The sequence below is a fragment of the Vigna angularis genome, chromosome 2, assembly GCF_016808095.1.
Source record: "Vigna angularis cultivar LongXiaoDou No.4 chromosome 2, ASM1680809v1, whole genome shotgun sequence".
Classification (NCBI taxonomy): domain Eukaryota; kingdom Viridiplantae; phylum Streptophyta; class Magnoliopsida; order Fabales; family Fabaceae; genus Vigna; species Vigna angularis.
The window spans coordinates 51,086,021-51,108,222 of record NC_068971.1 but is presented as its reverse complement, the minus strand read 5'-3'; the positions used below and the strand labels follow the sequence as shown (position 1 = coordinate 51,108,222).

The 22,202-nt window shown below is 27.9% G+C and overlaps 3 protein-coding genes across 4 annotated transcripts; all 3 read left to right on the top strand.

Moving 5' to 3' along the window:
- Nucleotides 1–4,004: 4,004 nt before the first annotated feature.
- On the top strand, nt 4,005–4,923 carry LOC108327656 (wound-induced protein 1; the record flags this gene model as incomplete). Its single annotated transcript, XM_017561341.2, has 1 exon — nt 4,005–4,923. A coding segment is annotated over one exon (600 nt), but the record flags the coding sequence as incomplete, so codon positions are not given.
- Nucleotides 4,924–16,708: 11,785 nt separating this feature from the next.
- On the top strand, nt 16,709–18,217 carry LOC108328237 (uncharacterized). 2 transcript variants are annotated; one of them, XM_017562070.2, is made up of 3 exons: nt 16,712–17,254; nt 17,861–17,930; nt 18,007–18,217. In XM_017562070.2, the coding sequence occupies exons 1-3, from the start codon at nt 16,916–16,918 to the stop codon at nt 18,066–18,068; spliced, it is 471 nt and encodes a 156-aa protein (XP_017417559.1). In that variant the 5' UTR covers nt 16,712–16,915; the 3' UTR covers nt 18,069–18,217. The 2 variants fall into 2 exon arrangements, with proteins under 2 accessions (XP_052729804.1, XP_017417559.1); XM_052873844.1 differs by lacking the exons at nt 17,861–17,930; nt 18,007–18,217 and adding an exon at nt 17,563–17,840 and having other exon boundaries at nt 16,709–17,254.
- Nucleotides 18,218–19,966: 1,749 nt separating this feature from the next.
- On the top strand, nt 19,967–20,638 carry LOC108328746 (copper transport protein CCH). The gene is made up of 3 exons (XM_017562638.2): nt 19,967–20,126; nt 20,203–20,278; nt 20,389–20,638. The coding sequence occupies exons 1-3, from the start codon at nt 20,118–20,120 to the stop codon at nt 20,529–20,531; spliced, it is 228 nt and encodes a 75-aa protein (XP_017418127.1). The 5' UTR covers nt 19,967–20,117; the 3' UTR covers nt 20,532–20,638.
- The last annotated feature ends 1,564 nt before the right edge of the window (nt 20,639–22,202 follow it).

The window sequence follows — 22,202 nt, the reverse complement described above, 5'->3', positions numbered from 1 at the left end:
GTTTGAAATAAAAAATAAAAGTACAAGTAGCATTTCGTTCATAGTAAAATTAAACAACAAAAATCAAATTAACATTTTAAATGCTTAATATAATAATTTTCCTTCAGATAAATTATAAAAGATGATAATTAATTAAATCTTATTTCATCAATTTAAATTGAATAAAGAAAAAAGATAAAGTAATATTAAAAAACAATATGACATACTATATAAAAGTTTGGTATGTATTTTTTAAGAAATGAAGTTTTTATTTAGGATTAAATATATTTTTAACTTTGAATTTTGATATAAAATTAAATTTTTTTATTGTATGAAATTTTATGTATTTTGGTCTCTAAAATTTAAAAATAAATGTATATAATATTTTTAATCTAATTAAGTGAATTTTTTTAATTTGTCAAACACTTTTTTTGTTTAAATAATTTGACATAATTTTACTTCAACTAAGTTAAGAAAGACATTTAATACAACAAATTTTTTTAATGTAATTGAATTAAAAGAATTATATTATTTTTTAGTTTAAAGATTAAAGTGTATTATTGAAGCCAAAATGGTATATGATGAAGTGGACAGGTAACAATGCGTTATAACACATTAAGAACAAAAACACATAAACAAGAGAGACAAAAATAAAAGAAATCATGAAAGAAAACTTTCGCTATGTATGTTTTGTGTCGTTAACAAATAATAGTTTAACATATTTATAAATTTCAAACAAAAAATGGAAAAACACATAGAGAGATGAAATACAACTCGAATAGTTCGGTTAACTCGACATGAAATTGAAATACAACTCGAATAGCTCGAACTTAAATGTAACTCGCTTAGCTCTAAAATTCTAAAACGATTTCAATATATATTAAAATCTTAGACATAGATAAATTTAAATTTTGTGTAAGTAAGATTAAAAATATATTTAATCCTTTTAAATTTCTAAATATAATTTAAATTTTAAAAATAGTAATCAAGAGAGTAAAATTGAAAAAACAAAAAGATATATAATTATAAATATACACGTAGATAAAATAAAATTTAGTTATTAAAAAATTATTATGAGTAATATTGTGTAAATAATTTTGTTTATTATGAATAATTATTTAAATTAAAAAAAGTAGTTACTAAAATTATAAAAAAATAAATAATTATGAGTAATTATTTGAATTAAGAAAATAGTTACCAATGATTTAAAAAAAATTATTATAAATAATTATTTTAATTTAAAATATAGTAATTAGAAAGATAAAATTGAAAAAAAAAAGAGACCAAATAATTGTATCCTTTATACATACATATGTGTGTATGTAAAATCTTAAAATTAAAATGAAAATAAAAATTATTAAAAAGTGTATTTCAAAAAAACTTTTATCAAAGAAAATAAATATTCTGAATATCACTTAACCGAGTTGTCCTATTGAATGTAGGTCTGCGGAGTTGACAAATTAGGCAAAATGAACTAAAACTAGCTAACCACCTAAAAATATTAATTTATTGTGGATTAGCCTTCAGGACCTATCAACTTAACCAACTATTCATGTTAGTGTTCATTTTCTTCATTATAAAATTACATCTTAATTTTGTTTTTTTCATTGTGTTATTATATTTCACAGTTCCCTTTACACGTATCAAATCTCACTTTGAACTCTTGGTGCTATCATTTAGGGACAACTCTTAACAAACACCTTTCAGAATAAATAAAATATACCACTCTTTTTTCTCTCTTTTTGCTTTCTCACTTTTAACTCTAAATTATTACCATTTGAAGTTTTCTTTATTTTAAATTATTCATGTTTTACGACTATTATACATTACATTCACTTCTTAAAATAATAAAAAAAAAAACTCGTGGATAAAAAAAACTAGTTGGAAAGCGCTTTCCGACCAAAACGAACAAAAAAGTTGCTATTTTTTAGCCACTAGTTGGATTTTCTTTTTTTTTTTTCAATGTTTTTCTCTTTCATTCATCTTAATAGTCTTTCCTACTTCTATTGCGATCATTTTCAATTTTTTTCCAATATTTTTTAATTATTTTAATTTAATTTCTTTAAATGAATCAATATATATTTTTGTTACATTTATGACAATAATATTATTATAGTAATACATAATACTCATTGTTGGTCTTACGTATTATTTATCAACAACTTAACTTAATGAATAAATCATCATTTATTATTTACATCTTATATCAGTATGATATTTATAATAACTTAAAAGAAATAATTATATTGGTTACTTTTAATAATGACAAATTAAAAACATAATAAAATGAAAATAAACGAGTTGTAAATGGATTAATCTGTCAAAACTTAATTTTGTGTTGTTCTGGTTCCTGCCGCAATGAATGAAATTGCGTACAAGATACCACCACCTTGCTAATTAATTAATCTTTAACAGACATTATTAGTACTAATTTATCAACTGCGTCTTTACATTTTCTTAATCTATATTAATCTGTACAGTTGTCATAAAATGTGATAATGAATACTTTAAAATCTCAAAAGTAAATGAGATTCAAATTAAGTTAATAAACTAAATAAGATAGTGATAATAATAAAATAAGCTAAAAAATTAAGTTAATTAAACTGTGGGTATGTTTAATCAAGCTTTCTGCTTCTACCAACCATAAGCATACCTTGTGGTTAAGGAACCCAACCAAATTAAGCTAAATCCGTTAACGTAAGAAAGTAACCCAAAAACTGAGACCCGCAATCGCATTATTATATACACGCTTTCACTTATCACTTTATTCTTCTTTTTAAAAGTCGACAAAACTAACAACATTTCTAAATCTATAAGGTTAACATTTTTATATTTGACACGTGTTATAAAAATAAAGAATTATAAGAAAATTGAATTTTTATATTTTAAAAAAGAAAATAAAAAAGTTGTGTGTATTAATTTATTTTTTTCTGTTTGAACAGTTAAATTCATCAAAGTGGCTTCGATACTTTATTCTAAAATCACTGCCAGTTATCTTTAACTTTTTTGTAAGTAAAGAAAAAATAAAGACAAAGGCAACAACGCAAACAAATCTGTAGGGAAGCTTGAAAAGGCCATCGGCACCAGCCTCAACAACTCTCTTCTACTCACATCACATGACGCCCTAACGCAGCTAGATTTTTTCACCAAATTGATAACGTTACTTTTTTTTCCCCTTTTAAAATAGCAAATTGAAAAGAGCTGAATTTTTTTAATTGTATTTTTATGTATAAAATGTATGTTTTCTTTTAAAAATTTATCCCTCTTTCTTAAAAATATTGAAAATCAATTCCTCGAAAATCGAATTTGCAGTGATTTTCTCGTAGTCTCCTTCAATTAATTGCAAGCAAAATTTAGAAAGGTGAGAGGTGAAAAATTCAATGCATGTACCATACATAGTCAAAAGAAATAGATTGGTTAACTTTTGTATATAAATATCACACAAAAAATTCTTCTCTTCTTTTATTAGTTGCCTCTTTTGAAAAAATTGAAATAATAAATATCTATAAAAAATTTAGTTTATCTTTTTTATTTTCGTATAGAAGAAATAACTGTTTATACATTACAATATAAAAATTGATTTAATTTTTATCAATTGCATAATGTATATTTTTTTTAAAAGATTGATGCTTCACATGAATTTATAAAAAAAAAATCAATTTTTTTAACGAATTGGAAATCCATATTCAAATGGAAATATTTAACATAATAGAGTGAAGTGTATAATTTAATTTGTTGCTGTGGGCAAAGATTTTTCTTCCTCTGGCAAGAGTTGAGACACACGAACACATCACTAAAACCCAAGTCAAAAAAGTAGGCTTGACCGTCTCCCTTCCTTTTGTTACCATTCTCATACCTCGTGACGTTGCAACATTTATACCCATTAAAACCCTACGCTGTTCCCACTTCATCCACTATCGTTCCCGCCAACCAATTCAAATGTGACACGTACACCCACAAAACCGACTCCAAAACACATTGGCCGCACCTGATCGCAAACATCGCGGCGCAGCCTTCCTATATAAACCCCTCCTCGGTCCCCTTGCAAGACTCAACACAACGAAACAAGACATTGTTTGGCTGCTCCTGGTTCTCGAATCGTCTTCTTTCCCACCGAAACTCGAAACCTTTTTCTCGAACTGGCTAACTCTCAGGCAAGTCCTTCGGACGCTGATTCCAGCAACAAGCAGCTGGTGCTAGCACTGTATGACGCCCTAAGCTCCGGCGACTCCGCCGCCGTCGCCAGGATCCTCGCTGCCGACCTCGAGTGGTGGTTCCATGGTCCTCCGCCACACCAGTTTTTGATGCGCATGCTCACCGGCGATTCCACCGCCGAAACCTTCCGATTCGTTCCGCAATCCATCGCCGCCTTCGGCTCCACCGTCCTCGTCGAGGGCTGCGACACCACCCGCAACATTGCCTGGGTTCACGCCTGGACTGTCGCGGATGGGATAATTACTCAGGTGAGAGAGTACTTTAACACTGCCCTCACCGTCACCCGCTTCGAAGCTTCCGGCGAGATTGTTCCCGCAAGCTCCGGCACCGGCCGCTTTCCTTGCGTGTGGGAGAGCAGCGTATCGGGTCGGGTCGGGAAATCCGTGCCCGGTTTGGTTCTTGCAATATAAACAATAATAATAAAATATATAAATAACTAAAACGCGGTCACGTGTTGCCGTTAGTGGAATAATTAAATAAAGGGGTTGTGCACGTGGCGGTGACTGGGTCACTCGGTTTCAGGGAACACTGATAATTGCTATTGGAGTTTTTCGGAGATTCGGGAGATGTGAGACCCTTGCTCTTGTTGTTTGTGTGGTTCTTTCAGTTTCGTTCATTCTGTGTTTTGGGTACCAATATGGGTTTACCCAGCTGCCTGGATTTTCCTTCTTGTGCAATGTGGTGGTTTGATGATGATGCAATAAGAATTTCTGTGGTTTGTGATTTTAAGAATCGTGTTTTGGTGTTGCTAAATGCTATTATTATTATTCTATCTGGCATTTCTCTACTTGAGCTTCAAAACCCAATAGCTTTTATTACTAGTAATAATTTTATCTTAACTTATTGACACATTTGATTGCCAAATATATCTAATTTTTTAGATTATTTAATAAGTTTTCAATTTTGTTGTCTGAAACTTCATTTTGATGTTCTCTATGAAATTTTCAGGGATATTCTCTCTCTTCATTTTTAGGAGACAAAATTAGAGTAAAGTCGTATTAAAAGTTGAGATTTTATTGAAGTGACAGGTTCACTTTACTAAAGTTAGGAAGTCAATAAATATCTATTCACTATTAAAAGAAATGTTATGATTTGTAAAACAAAATAATAAAATACTCGAAGTTAATTTTTTTACCGGGTTCATGATTTATTAATTTATTTTTAATTAAACTGCAACAAAATAAAAAATAAAAAATAAAAAATCAAACCCCCTCCTATTTAAGTACTTGTTTTTCTTAATAAGATTTAAACCTGACTACTAATTTTAAAGAAATGAAAAAATCATTTTTATTTCAAATAAGCCTTATTTGTATTTTATTCTTATTTTCTGACCCATCTTACAGGCAGGTGAAAACACGTTTTCCCCTGGGGCAGAGTGTCATTTATCACGTGTAAAAAAACTCATCAATAATTGCAGTCTTGAACAAACGATCGTCAATAATTACCCTACTACCAAATTCTCATAGAAAATTCTTAGATTAATGGGAAAATAATATATTCAAACAATACTTTTAATAATAAGAATTATAGTATTTTCGTAAATTGCAATAACTTAGAAAGTTATCAGGAACAGTGAAAGGTTTGAGTGGTGGCATAACTTTTCTGAGTGGTAGGGCTAAGATCCTTCGGGAAAATTCCAAAAGGGATGGAATCGAAAGAGAAATGAATGAAATGGGTATTGAGAAATTTAAGAAAGAAAAAAACTTGTTTCTACCTATTTTGATGTGATGTTGCACTTTACTTTTGCTCGTTGCTTACTTCATTGAAAAGACTCAGTTTTAGTGCATCCTCTATAAACAACAACACCCTTTTTCATCCAATCTGCTGATAAGTTGAGTTCTTTCGTGTATCTTTTGTCTACATATCAAATTTCCAATAATTATCATTAAGGATTTAATTACTCTAATCATTTAATTAACGATGTAATTGGAATCGACTTGGAGATGCGTCTGGTGTAATGTCTAACCAACTGAATCTCGCATCTTTAATCAATCAATATATTTTATGCAGCTTTAAAATAAAAATTATAAAAAGAACAAAAGATTTTATTATTTTATTTTCTTGTGGACCTATTTTTTATGTTTCTTTCTTTTTGTGAAACGCAAGGTTAATGTAAGAGAGGTCTTTCTGAAATATAATAAAAGAGTTTTGAAAAATGTGGAGGCACAGCTAATACGAAGCTGGAAGAAGGTCCAAAATTTCTGAGGCAAATACAAACAAAATCCTATTCACTTCTCTGGAATTAATTAAGGTTACACACTGATCACTCACACAACATCGGGAACAATATCACGATTTTCAATATCTCGTCTGATTTTATAAAATTGAATTAAATTTAAATTTTATTTATGTTATGATATTAAAATTGACTTGAAAAACTGAAGTTTACGACCATTTTATATCGCAAATTCGTATTATTTTTTGTTGTTGTCGTGGGATGTTGAACAAATGAAATTATAAAAAATGAAAGTATTATTAAGAAAATAATGTTTAAGAAGATGTTGATGGGTAAGCATGTTGTGTAATGAAATACATTGCATTTGATACATAGCATGGTGGTGCATGATATGATGAGGTATTGATGGATGAATGGTCGCTTTCCCACGGTCTTGGCAGAATCAGGCAGCACCATATATTTTTTGTTATAGGACCCATTTGTTAGATGAGTATTCCTGGTGTGAAGATATTCATGTACTGTGTCCATTCATTTTGTTACATATTTTACCAGCATCTTATGAACAAAACACAGATACATCTTTAGATCTTTTCTCTCATGCCTTCCATTTCACGTTTTATATAAATTTCTTACGAAGCAACTACAAATAAAAAACAGCCATGTGCATGTGCATAATCAATGATTTAGGTGGATGCATCATCTTCTAACTAAGAATGGCTTAATCTATAGTTTTCTTATGTGTGTGCGTGCTAAATAAAATAAACTACTTGCTCAGCTTTTTATTCCTTAATTCAGGATTATCGTGATGACTGTGCATGGCGAAAGCAGCCAAATTTTGTTTTATACTAGATTAAAAAATGCAGATATGTTTATATATATATATATATATATATATATATATATATATATATATATATATATATATATATATATATATATATATATATATATATATATATATATATATATATATAAAAGCATTAGAATTTTTTAAAAAGGGAAAAAAAAGGTAAAATTTTCCTTTGAAACACAACAATTTACCATGTTCTATAATTCAGACATGAGTCCATGAATCCGGCACTGGTTTAGTGACTGATGAAACAAGAAGGCACAAACGTTTGACCGTGACTTTGGAAAATCCAAGACAAGACACAAACAGAGGTATCTGAAGGGTCGGTAGAAAATCATAGGTGTTTTTTTTGTTTTTCTTAATCTCTGTTCACGATGCTTAACGGAGTCCACACAACACACTGACTAGGACAGAGATAACAAGATAAACAGTTGAACACCCATATTGTTCCTTTGAACAAATAATAGATCCAGATTCAACAACTAATAATGTTGAGTTGTTGAATCATTGTTATCGGTGTATCTGCAAAAGGGATCCATGACAATGAGACATATAACCTTTGGATGGAAAAAAAACATGTTAGCGTCTAATGATAGCTTAATTACAGTGTTCTTCATTCTGCCCTAACTAAGCAATTAATTGTTACCTAAACTAAATTTACATTAAACATCATTACATTCTGGTGGTTTAAATATGTGTATTTTTTACTTGTTACGTTGTAGAATTGGTTTTTGTGTTGACGATTTGGCAGAGGGGGAGAGAGAAGTAACGACGTTGAGTGAGGATAATAAATTTAAAAGTGACAGAAATACGTCACCTTCGTTTTCAATATGCCATTCTGCTTTTCCCTTCATCCCATTTTTCCAGTAATTGTTTTCAACTACGGAACAGAATAAATCCAATTGTATAAACACGTTTTGAAATTCTCTGAATAGGTTCTACCGAAAAATAAAATTCTCCTTTTATAGAACTTTTCCCTCAACTTGGGTTATTATTGGAAGTATTCACATCACAGCATCCAAGTTTCATTTTCTTTCAGTTACTTTCTCCGATTTTCTTAACTAAGCGGTGCAATTCTACACTCTATTGCTTCGTTTGGTATGGTATGGTACGTATGAAGGAATCTATTTAACGATACAAGACTTTGATTACATGATTTGAGCTGATTTAAAGAAAATTATGAATCATCCTCTTCTTTCTTTCATGTTATAATGAGAAAGAAGAAAAAATCATAACCACAAGTGACTTATATTCTAGGTATACACATTAAGTTGTCTTATATCTGTCTATAACACAAGATTGATTATATGAAGCTGTCTTATATGTTTATTTTAATTCATATGTAATCGTTTTCATTATTGGCAATAGATTAGGTGACTTGTATAATATACCATGAGTTTATTATTATATTATTATAAAATTATGTTTTTGTTTTCGGATATGAGATCGAGATTAACTGTTTATGGTATTTATAAAATTTTGAAAATTCGAATACTTGTCTTTATGTCATTACTTGTTCTATCTGTATATTCGATTAAATTTGAGATTATCTCCACACCACAACACAAAGTACCTTGATGTGATTTAATTATTTAAATAATTAATATATTTTAAATATTATCATCATCTTTTTATTTTAAAATTATATTTATAGATTTTAAATTATCAAAAACTTAATTAAAACTCAATTGATTATAGTTGATATGTATTAGAAATAATTTGTCTATAAATTAACAGTTTGATTTTTTATCGCAACCACTCAATCTTAGAATTATGCACGATGATGTTTGTAACAGGGTTAACTCGTTTAGACTGACCGATCAAGTATGACCGATACATTTCTTTTTTTCAATCAAATAATCTTTTTAGTCTCTTTTTCATTTTTTTTACTAAATGAAGTGTAAGGAATATCTTTTCATTTGATGATTTGTCATGCCACCATATACTATTCATGTCAAATCACTGATTAGTAATACGATGCTATTCTGGAGTGCTGAGCAGTTTTAAGCCATGGAGCGGATAGTATTAATGCTTTGTTTGATAGAGAGAGAAAAAAAAATTATTGATTAGAAAGAAAAGAATACTATTTTTTTTTTATTATTATTATTATTATAATAAACGAATACACATATTCATAATTAATTATGGATATTCCGTAATGAATTTAATAAAAAATAGTTAAAAATAATTATTATTTAATAACAATTATTTATTCATGTAATATAATCCATTAGGTCGTATTTCTTTGTATAAGGAAAACACAAATTCTAGTATTCGTTTTTCCTTGTTTACCCATCATCTACCTACCTAAACCAACATTTATTTTGTTAATTTGGAAGGAATGTTTTAACTTCTTTTATCCTTTAGATCAAGCATAAAGGTAAAAATTCCAAATTTTCGTTATTAGTAAATACTATTTAAAATTAAAGTTGTGAAAAATAATTTCAAGTGAACCTATTCAAAAAGTCCACAAAATAAGTTAGGTTAAAAAAGTTGTGGCCAGAATTAAATCACTTAATTTTATTCAATCGTGCTGATCCGGAATCTAAATAAACGTAAATTAGGCCGAATCCAAAAACTTACAAATTGATTCATCTTATACTTCTATAATTAAAAAATAAAGGAATATTATTTTTAAAACACATTCATGTACTATACTAAGTTTGAAACGAGCTTTAGGAAAAACCTTGTCAACGCAACCTATTTCCCAACTGCATTATAGGTATTGTTGTAGTTTGTGGCAGAATATTAGATGAGGGTATATCTTCACCAAATTGTGAAATAGTGATATGAATGTTAATAAGTTAAAGCCTAACTTTTCTTTTCTTATTTACTTATTTTATTATATTATTATTATTATTTACTTATTTTATGACTACTACTACTGTTATTATTATTATTCAAAGCAAAAAAAAATGTTTTATAATAAATAATTTTCTGCTATATTTACAACAATATATATTTATTTTCTTTTTAACGTATGTGTTTTAAAATAAAAATTAACATATGTGTTTTAAAATAAAAACCTAATATTTTATATGTACGACGTATGTGTTTTAAAATAAAAATTAACGTATGTGTTTTAAAATAAAAACCTAATATTTTATATGTGAAAGATCAAGCTTTATTTTCGATCCTAAACTCTTTTTTTTATTATTAGTGTTCTAGAGTCAATTAGGTGTATTGATTAAAGATATTTCAATGCTTAAGCTGTAATAATATGTTACAAAAGTCTTAACAACCATATATTTAATTTGTATTAATAAAATTTTTTGTGAGTTTTTTATTAGAATTGTCCTGGTCATGGTCTAATTCTGTTAAACTTAATTACTGACTTGTTTAACTTAATTAAATGGTTAACTGAATCGGTTCGATATTAATTGATATCATCCTATTATAAACAATCAATTTGATATAATTTGATCAGTATGTATATAATACACTTAATATAATTATATATATTATCTACAAGATGTTCAAGATAAGCATATGAAACTAGGATTTTTTTCTTTTCATTTGAGAATTGAACTAGTTAGAACATATGTTTGATCACGTATCGGAAACGTGATTTTTTGCATCTAAGTAGAAAGTTATCATTTATAGCTTTTGCGTCTTTTACTCCATATATATGTTTGAAATGCATTTGGTTAGAAGTAGGATTAGTGGTTGGAGGAATCTAGTGACCCAAAATGTTAAGAACTTAAATGTAATATAGACTATGTTTCAAGCAACCATTGCCGTCACTTCTTTATAATCTCCAGCCGCAGCTGCTAAAAAAAGTTAGAATTTATCTTAGTGAGAAATTGTGATACAACATATTGAAAAGTCTGAAGACAGTAAGCAACTTAAAATTTATGTATCTATACTAATGATGCTATTGGTTATTAGCTCCAACTCTAATCAAGGTTTTCTTTTTAGTTTACAAGAATGGATAAGTTATTTAAAATTATCTAAATAAGCAAATCATACCTTGAAATGTCAGTTCAAAACGATAAAAAATATATTTCAACACAACATTTGTATATATGCAACTTTTTTTTCTTTCTATTCTCGTGCCTACAAAATGCAACTTCCACTTTTTTTCTTATATTAAGATGTATAATCTAAAATTAACTTTTAAATTTTGTACACAATTAATATTTCGCTTCAATCTAAATCGTTATTTAACTTGAGTGATAATTTTATTTAACTTACCTAATAATTTTACGAGAATTAAAATTATGAATTGGCCTTATATCTAGTTGATGTGAGACTTTCAACACATCTTTCTCACGCCAAGGTATATACATCTCGAACGTGAGACTAGACATTAATGAATGGTCCGACAGGGAGTCCGATAGGGGGTGGAACATATGTCCATCAAACAACAAATATCGCTAGGATAGACTCTAACCTGAGTATGATATCATATTAAGAAGTGAACTTTAAGCCTAACTCAACCCCACAAAACCGGCTACTAAGAGTAAGTTTGCATCCACTTATATACTATGAATTGACCTTATATCTAATCAATGTGAGACTTCCAACAATATAAGATGAAAAATAGATAAATACTACTATAACCCCAATACAACTAAAAGTAGATAATAATGTAGAATGGTCCTTAGAATAGTTTAATTTTAGGAAATAAGTTCCATAAATGATTATTTTTGTGACATCAATACATTCAATGTTCTATATGTTACATATGTCCTTTATAAACCACCAATAAAATACAGTAAAACATATGTGCAAAATTGTTATACATTTAATAAATTCTATACTCAATTAATAACTGCTCTTGAATACTATAATATGTTACAAACATTACATATTAGAGCTCGTTAATTTAGTATGTTGGATTTTTTTTTCAAATATACATTAACATCAATAACAATATGTTGGTCTGGCTTCATGTTTGAATATATAGATGATCGTAATTCTTATTTCAACAATTTTCCTACATATAAAATCGTTTCCAATTCCATTTAAATATATGTTTCAGGCCCAATATATTTGTCGCGTCTATAATAATATTATTGTCAACGTACAATTCAAAACCATTTTGAATTGTTATAAACCTACATTGTCTTTATACAAATTGAAATACAAATAAAAAAAGGAAAAGATTGAGATAATAGTAATAATAACATCAATATACCATATATGCTCATAACATAGAAGTTCAAATAGATGTACACCATATACTTTATTAATTAAAATTAGGAGGATGACATCCGTGATAAACAAAAAAGTTAATTGTATCAAATAACATTTTTGTATTATTTAATTGAGAAAAAAAATTCTTTTCTCATTTTTATTTTTTTTTCTGCATCCTTAAAAACTGGAAAAGTATTTAAAAAAAACACAATCATAATAAATTATTTCATTTTTCAATATTAAAAAAAACGAATTAGGATTAAAAAAAAGAAAAAACAGTTTGTAATTAAAATATTAAACAAAATAAAATAGTATCTAACCATTAAAGAAAATAAAGTCACACATCTAAAAACATGACTTCCGATTAAAAAAAAAGCATAAAAATATTGAAAAACAATATGAAATCATGCCACTTTAGGTACGTATGTGAGAAAAAAAATAAAAGGCGAGTTTAGATTATTCGAAGTTTTCATACATAAAAAAAATTGAAAAAAAATGTTACCTATATCAAAATTATTTATTGAAGTACAATTGAATTCGTATTTTTAAGCACGATTTATATATTTCCGTAATTTTTTTAAACTTTATATATTCTAATACACTTTTAAAAAAAAATTACACCACTTTTATGATTGAAGCCTCAAATTGAAGTTATTTATATTTACTTAAAATAATATTAAGTATTGGAATTGTGAAATACGTAATTTACATACAAAAGTGAGGTGAATTTGGGTATTTAAAGTGTTAGGATAAGTTCAATTGTTGTGGGTTATGACAAGTCATTTGAGTTTGTTTTTTTGACGTGTTTGCACATCATTTTCGACATTTTTCCACGACCTTTACTTTTCGTTACCTTATGAGATAAGATAAGAGCCAGTCTATTCATATACCATCCCTCCCTCCTCATCATACATAAATTTTTAAGCCTCTCTCCACTTCTTATCATAAATTTCAACATAATTCTCTATTTTTTTATTCTATGGACAAAACTATTTTAATCAGTTTGTCTGGACCGTTCATTTTAAAATGATAGTTAACACGATAATAACAAGTGGTTGATTATCTTGATCAACCGATTACAACATGATAACTATGAATTATAAGTAATTCTACTTTTATTGCATATTAAAAAAAAGACATATTCAAAATGAATTCAATTGGGGTGTAGTTTTCACAGGATTAAATATTGTTTTTATTTGTATATCTTACACTTTGAATTTCAGTGTTGAATCGTTGAAGTAAATTTGCATGGGAATTCTTTTAGGATAAAAAAAACATAATAAATGTGATGAAAGAATACTGGTCATATTCGCATAGTTTATAAAAAGAAGAAGAAATAACACAAAATAGAAGCAGAAGTATATGCCTGTTGGTGACTGAGAAGTGGGAATAAAATTTAAAAAGGTGCTGCTTTTTAAGAATATTCTTCGACCATTTTCAAGTTAGAGTATGGAATATTCTTCACAGTCATTGGCTACTCAAAAGTTTTGCTATAATAGCCTAAAATGAATAATTTGGCAAATTTTAATGTTAGCAGAATCATTTTTTAAGTGATAGATGATAAGATTGATTGTTATAGATTATTCCAATAAAATCAAAATTAGGTTCTCACACAAACATAAATCTCATTTTCGATCATAATTTGTATATCTCATTATATTACGAGTACATTCTTTATAAGATGAATTAAGCAAAATCATCTTAATTTCACATTAATTTTCTATAACAATATTATTTGATACAGTATTGATTTAATTTCTAATATATAAATTATTATTTTCTAGATTTAACTAAAATGATTAAAATTATAATAAAAACTCAAAATTACATTAAACCTGCAATGATATCATATATATCACTGAGTATTAAAAGTTTTTTCAGATCATACAATAATAAAATTGTTTTTACAGAGTTCAAAACTCAACGGAGTGAACGTAAATTATAATTTCTCCTTCTTTAGAATTTAATTTGACAGTGATATACTATGAAAACACATTTTGCATCTCTTCTATCGTAAAATGTTTCTCAAGGAAGTTTTCATGAAGCAACATTTTAAAAAATATTAGAAGAAATTACACTAATGATTCCAGTTTTATGAAATTAAATAAGCACTTCATTTTTCATTAAAAAGACAACACACCACACTCTTCTTAGATCACATTAATTCTCTTAATTTTTTTTAAATATTATAGTATACGTTCTGAAAGGAAGATTATTACTGTGTTTGATAAAATAATTTGTAATATTTGTGTAATTTCATCAAAACCTTTAAAGTAATTAGTACAATATACTTTTATTATTAAAATATTAAAGAGAGATATGAAAAAAATACCAGTGATAAATGTGATGGATAATATAAGTATAAAAATAATGTAAATTTCTTTGATAAAATGTTTGATATGGGTTAAAGTAATTGAACATATCAATCTGATAAACTGAATTTTAATTACTCAAGTTTAATCACCGGACTTACATTATGCCTGCTTATTCATTCTTCTTTAAATGAAATAAAATAAAATAAAACAAACGATACTTTTTTTTTTAATTTTAACTTTGAAAATAAGTGATTAGGACAAAATAACATGGTAGAATAGATCAATAAATTGAATTTATTGTACATGCAATTTTTTAATATACATATATTGAAAATAGACTAGTTTGTTAGTCAAATTATTTGACCCACTTATTAAATTGAGCTAGGTCTATCATTAAATTTAACTAAATTTGAAGTAGTTAAAGTTGTCCATATTCCAACTTGATTTGAATTTGTCATGGTTGATTGCTTGACACAACTTGGAGCGATAATGATTTAAATTACCTCTCTATTCTACTATTTATTATAATATGTATTTGAAAAAAAATGTCGATCATTTGTATAACTTTCTTTTAATTTCAGATTTGTCTTATTTATTCTAATGAAATATCATAAACAGTCATATTGATATTGATGAATAAAAATTGAAAATTTTAAATTTAATTAATAATAACATTCATATAATCCATTAGCAATATCTTTTAAAAATAAAACTAATTTAATCATTTTTATTGATGAAAAAAATATTAGAAACGTCTTATATCAAAAGATAAAGTATAAGCTGTAAAACAACAAAAGCAAGTGTCAGCTGTTCATTTTGTCCACTTTCTGCGCATCGAATACAAGTTGCTGCATTTAGTGTATTTATTGTGACTGTTGTTAGTATTTTTTTTTTAATTCAACATATTACATCTCTATGATATAATATATTATAATTAAATATCATTAATTTTATATATTTTTGTACTTACACGTAATATTGAAGAAATAGTTTGCTATCATTTGGTTAACACGTTTGAACAAAATTTACTTGCAAATGATACATACAAATTTAAAACATATTTTAGTCGTAGTTTCTAAAATTCTCATGAATATTTTTTCTGAAATTAAATTTGCAGGAAATACTGGGTACTTAACATCATTCAAATTGAACTTTGTTTGCATTATATTCCAAGTGAACTCAAACTACAAACAAATGGGCCTGTAATGAGTGGATAATCATGTGTGACCATGAAAAATAGATGGGCCTTTTTTAATATGTTTATTGACCCTTATAAGGAAACTGAGGCTTTTTCTATTGTACCCACGCTTTCTAAATGCACTTCCATGGATGATAAGAAATGTGAATAAAAGAGAGAAGTGTTTTATGCATATAAAAGTGGAATCATCTACATTTATTCTTCCTTCGATTGTATTACCGTCGTACTGTCCCGTCAAGCTTGAAATAAGTTCTTAGTATTATGTTTTGTTATTTTCTCTCGTTTTTAATCTGTTATATGAGATTTCAAATTAAGTGATTTGTAAATTTGTGGGTTATGCAATTTGAAAATGCTTTAATGCATAAATGAAATTGGATTTGATGTTCCAAAGCAATATATGAAGTTTTTACTATTCACATAATTAAAAAAAAATGGAATGATCATCTTGTGACGAGTAGAAATGATAGGTAGGTTGGATGAATGTGAGTTTAATTATCTTATTTTTATTTTTAGAATAAAAAAATATTTTCATTCTTATATATAATGAATATAAATTTTTTTATTTCATTTCTTGATAATAAATATAATTTATTATTTTGGATAGTTTAAGTTGAGTGTGTATCTTTGGTAACCTCCAATAAATAAAAAATACTAATTTATATTTAAATTAATAAATAAATTATTGTGCATAACAATTTATTAATATATAATAATGTAATTAATTACTCTATCTGTATACATTTTTTACTTGTTAAAATGTAGTGGTAGCAGATTAGCAATTTTTGTCTTGGCTAATAATTTTATTATAAAAAGTTGGAGCTGACGAATTCATTATCTTTCTCACCACAGTGTTAACACCCAACAAACAGAAACCTTGTGCTATGTTCTAACCATTTTTTGAAGCACACTTATTTGCTAGACAGAGAGCATGTGTTCTTTGTCTTTGCCAAAATTAACCTCGACTTAAACAAACTTTAAAGAAACCCTGAAATATCTGATCTTAAAAGCAACAAATATTTTGTTGTTGTGTGAGATTTGATTTGATGGGAAAATATCTTGAATCTGCGGCGAGGCTGGAGGAGCTATCGCGGATTGTGTCATCTGCGAAGCCCAATATCAGGCCGAAGGGGACGCTACCCAGATCGCCCAGCCGTGTGGTCACGCCTCGAAGTGCGACCCCAATTGGTGTTAAGTTCGAGCTTGCCAAAAAGATGGAACCTTTGGAAGAATGTCGGACACCCCTCGCCAAGGTTGTTGCCGATTGCGCCAAGCGGTGGTTCCAGGACACGCTCAAGGAGGCCAAGGCTGGGGACACTGGCATGCAGGTTTTGGTGGGTCAAATGTATAACTCTGGCTACGGTGTTCCAAGGGATCCCCAAAAGGTATTTTCTTTCTTCTTCTACTTCTATCATTCTATGTCATTTCCTGTTCAATATATTAATAGAGGGAAATTGGAAATTTGGTACTGGCTCTTTTGCCCGAAATCCCTTTTATCGTATTGTAATTTTAATCAGATTGTTATCTATTTTTAAAAATGCGCGAATTCAATTGCCTGTTTCTGAATGTTTATTTGTGATGCTGTTTTTCCTTATGATTGTTTGGACAAGTTTTGTTATACGCACTCACAGTTATGAAAGCTGTTTAAGAGTCGGTGGTACAAAACTCCTTGTTATAAGTTAGCTTTCTACAGTTAATACCGGAAACCTGTGAAAGGACCTTCATATGTTAAAGCTTTCTGACAATCTGAATTCAAGAACTCAGCTGACTGAAAAGCAGTAAGAGAAAAGATCACTTGAATTGTTTGACCTTGGTTTTTTCTTTTACTTTCTTTCTTACCATGAACACGTTTACTCAAACATATCCTGAATATTCCTTTGTGGCCGTAAGACCTACGTGACTACACTTAATTTGAATTGAGTAATTGCTATACTCTTTTCTGCTCCTCAATTTCAGGTTACTGACTACACTATAATGAGCTTTGTTTACAGGGACAAGTTTGGATTAGTAAAGCATCAAGAAATCGAAATTCAGTATGGAAAGTGTGTGGTAAACGGCCAGGTAAGCTCTAACATTTGTTGGATTGATGAATTTTGGGTGTATGTATCCTGATCGATCTCTGCGTTGTTGACTTCAGGTTACAGAGCAAGTGATTCAGATTCATGTGATCAGGAGAACAAGGATAAATCCTGTCCTTAATTTGCGAGTGCAACTTTTTTCTTATAAAGGGATTTAATTTATTGAAATTCTGTGGTATAGTATATGTTAACTTAATATCACCGATGCTACTGGTTATTTGTTGTAACATCCGAAACATAAGTCAAATTTGTTAACTGACATTTGTTCTACAATCCCTTGGTTGTTGTGTTGTTCATTTTCTATAAGGCTTATTTATCATTCCTGAGTGAGTATTGTGTTCTTTCCTCTTTCTTTCCCCTAAACTTCAAATCGATGCCCAATTTATAAGGCTCCTAGTTTACTAGCCTGCATATGGGAGTTTGAGAGTAATTCTTGCACTGAGACTTTCATCCATACTCCTCAATTCTGTGTGAGATCATAATTTACCAATGTTATTTTCTGGAATTAAGCTGCATGTAACTGTTGTTCATAAGCTGCCCACTTTGGCACTACTGCAATTAGTTGATAAGGTGCCTGAAAGTAAATGTGGGTTTGATTCAGTTCATTTTTGATGAAATAATACTTTTTTTTATCAGCTTGCTAAGAGAGTTTATATGTGCGTGCATATAATAAAACAACTATTTCACATAAACAATCATATACTAAACATGCACTATCTAGCAATATTATCAGTAATCATATGTTGCCATTAGTATGAAGTCTTAAAAGAAAGACCAAGCATCTGGGCACGGGGATCTGTTTTGGGTGTTGTGTCAAAATCAGTTAATATCCAGGATGTATTGGAAGATCTTGTGCACAAATTTTTTAGACTTACTTATGACATAAGTACTTGTGTTATAAGTTTATGAGTGAATATAGAAACAACTATCAATTTATGTAGAATTATGTTAAACTCTATTGTTAGATGCTTAATCAAGCTATTAACCTACTAGCATGTAAGCTGTATGATAGTAAATTGGAGAACAATGGATGTTTGGGTGTATTCAGTGTTGTAAATGTGACAAGTCTTCATAGGACGTTAGGCACAGACAATCAACAGGACAAAGCTGCGTATATAGTAGTAACCTGATAATTTAGACTTACACTATTGCATTAATACTTTTCCTGACATGAGATTCTTCGTTTCTGTAGTCACTCGTTAGGTTATGTTTGGATGAAAGATGTGATTTTTTTAAAAGAATTATGTACCATATTTCCAAATTACAAGACACAAATTAAGGAAAGAAAAACTTATCCGGCGTAAAAATACTTTGAACCTTTTTCAACCGAACCAAATATGTAATTGGTACTCCCTTCAGTTTTAAGATACGTTATATTATGTTCATAAGTCCTATTTTATATTTATATTGTTTAATTAAGAAAATGAAGATTGAGTAGAAATATTATTCTTAAGGGTAATAAGATCTGCAATTGGAGCTGTGTTGGAAATCTGGATAATTAGCTGGATTAACTTAGTTATGCAGACTAACATGTTCTTTGACATTTTATTAGAGAATCAGTAATATCACGAATATGCTAATGATATAAAATAATCCACAGTGGACCTGAGTAAACGCAGAACACTCAAAACGAAAGTAGTTTAGTCAAATGAGTTACATCCAGGAAATAATTTGTAAAATTCACTTAATGATGATAAGTAATATAGTTAGAGATAAAATCTATAATCTGTGATGAAAAACTGAACTAGTAATAACTTAATTAGATAGTATACAAGACAAGCTAATCTACTCTCAAGAAAAGAGAACTAATGAAACATTTCCCTGATTACAAAGTATTGATTAATTGAATAGATATTTTACGATAAATTAAGATAAAGATATATTCATTTATTTATTACATATATTCATATGTTGTTTTGAGGATAAATATGATGCTTGCCGACCAAACATGCTACTAAGTGGAATCCAGACAGTTCGAAATCTTAAAATAAGAATAAAGTTTCACCTTTTGTCTCAAACGTCTCTTGTAGAAAGTAAAAGCTTCCTTAATTCACGTCAAGAATCCATTCCTCCATTATTTCACGCAGTTCCATAAACCATCACAACCCCATTTCTCTCTTCCTCCGTTTCTCTTATCTCTCTCCGTACTCCTCTTTCTCTGCTTTCTCTCATGGCAAATGTAAGAGTTTTATTAATCTCATTCTTTGGTTTGCAAATTGCAACTGAGAAGGATTGATTTTGTTGCATGTGGCCAGGTTGTGGAAGTGAAAGTTGGTTTGCACTGTGACGATTGTATCAAGAAAATCCTCAAAGCCATAAAGAAGATAGAAGGTTCTTGTTTTTCCCAGCACCAATATAATAAAACATGTACCTTTTTTTCTTCTTTCTTTGGAACCCTTTTGCTTAGTTTAAAACTTGAGGCCTTATATCATCTCTTGCAGACATTGAAACGTATAACGTGGACACAAAACTGAACAAGGTGATCGTTACTGGCAACGTCACAACAGAAAAAGTCATCAGAGTCCTTCAAAAGATTGGCAAGAATGCAATTGCCTGGAAAGATGATCAAAGCATAACTCAGTAGTTTAGGGTACCGCACTCATCCATCATTTTTCATACTATGTACGGTGGAATTTAATAATCTATAGATTGTGAACTGTTTAATTATATTATTAAATTTCAATTGCAACACTTCATATTTTTTATGTGTGTATGAATATCTTAGATTTAATTGTCATTTCTGTCAATATATACATACAAAATATTTTCAAGATACACAACATGAAATTGGAGAGATGGCGAGTGTTAGTTATTTCATATGTCATGTATTGATATATGGTGAAATTTAGTCATACTTCATGTTGAACTTTACTCAGAGTTTTAGCGTCAATAGGTTTATCCTAAAACAATAATTTTTTGGTTTAATATTTTTGAGGTCTCTAATTTTGTTTTCTCAAATAAATTTTTAATTATTATTTTTCTCAAGTCTCTATTTTTAACAAATTAATGTAATCTTTAGTTCCGTATTAACACTCTTAAAAAGAGGTGTGTGATTTATTTTTATTTTTATTTTATTTTTTATTTTTTAATTTTTTTAAAAATAAAATATAAATACTACATGTCAAAATGATTTTGTGTCATGTGACAAAATGTATGACATGACAAATGACAGTTATTTTCTTTTAATTTAGTTCTTTTATTTTTATTTTTTCAATTTAGTTTTAATTTTAAAAATTAAAATTTTTCTTCAAATTAAAACAAAATTTAATTTATATATAAATCTTAACAAATGTTTTTATTAAAATTAATATTTTTATTAAATATTTAACAAGGTTAACTTTACTTATATTTTTATTTATTTAATTATATAAATGTTAATTATATTATTTAAATATATCTATAAGTGGTTAAAAAATTTCATTCTTTTTAATAATTAATTTTTCAAATAATTTAACTTATTGAACAAATTATTAATATAAATTTTTATCTTTTTAAATAAAAAGTTAAAAAATATTTTTATAAAAATAATAATTAAAGGTAGTTTTTTCTTTCGTGATCTTCTTTAAAAATAATTTAGTTTATTGAACAAATTATTTTCATTATTTTTTTTAACTCTTATAAGTATATTTAAATAACATAATTAACATTTATATAATTAATTAAATAAAAATATAAACAAACTTAATCTTGTCAAAAATATTTAATAAAAATATCAATTTTAATAAAAGTATTTGTTAAAATTTATATACAAATTAAATTTTGTTTGAATTTGGAGAGAGAAAAATTGTTTAATTTTTAAAATCAAGATTAAATTGAGATAAAATAAAAATGGAAGAACCAAATTGAGACAAAATAAAAATGGAAGAACCAAATTGAGACTAATGTAATGACACGTGGCATTGTCAATGTTATGTCACACTGTCTGACACAATATTAATTTGACACGTGACATTTTTATTTTATTTTTAAAAAAATTTGAAAAAAAAAATTATTAAAAAATACAAAAAAAAACATGAACTGACACTTTTAACGATGTTAGTACGAAACTAACCGCAAAGATCTAATTGCTTTAATTTTTCAAAAATGAGGATCCAATTAAGAGAAAAAAAATAACTGAGAACCTATTTGAAACTTCTGAAAAAAAGTTAGGGACCTTGAAAATGATTAAACCTAACTTTTTAAAAGTCATAATATGATTAAACTTTATTTAATGGTATATATATTTGGTTTAGGTACGCAAAGAGGATATAAATAA

Excerpts from the sequence above, each read along its gene's own strand:
- LOC108328237 (XM_017562070.2), top strand. The coding sequence starts at position 16,916 with ATGGGAAAATATCTTGAATCTGCGGCGAGGCTGGAGGAGCTATCGCGG. Across the intron at positions 17,255-17,860 it reads TTCCAAGGGATCCCCAAAAG|GGACAAGTTTGGATTAGTAA; the intron begins GTATTTTCTTTC and ends CTTTGTTTACAG. Across the intron at positions 17,931-18,006 it reads AGTGTGTGGTAAACGGCCAG|GTTACAGAGCAAGTGATTCA; the intron begins GTAAGCTCTAAC and ends TGTTGACTTCAG.
- LOC108328746 (XM_017562638.2), top strand. Across the intron at positions 20,279-20,388 it reads AGCCATAAAGAAGATAGAAG|ACATTGAAACGTATAACGTG; the intron begins GTTCTTGTTTTT and ends CATCTCTTGCAG.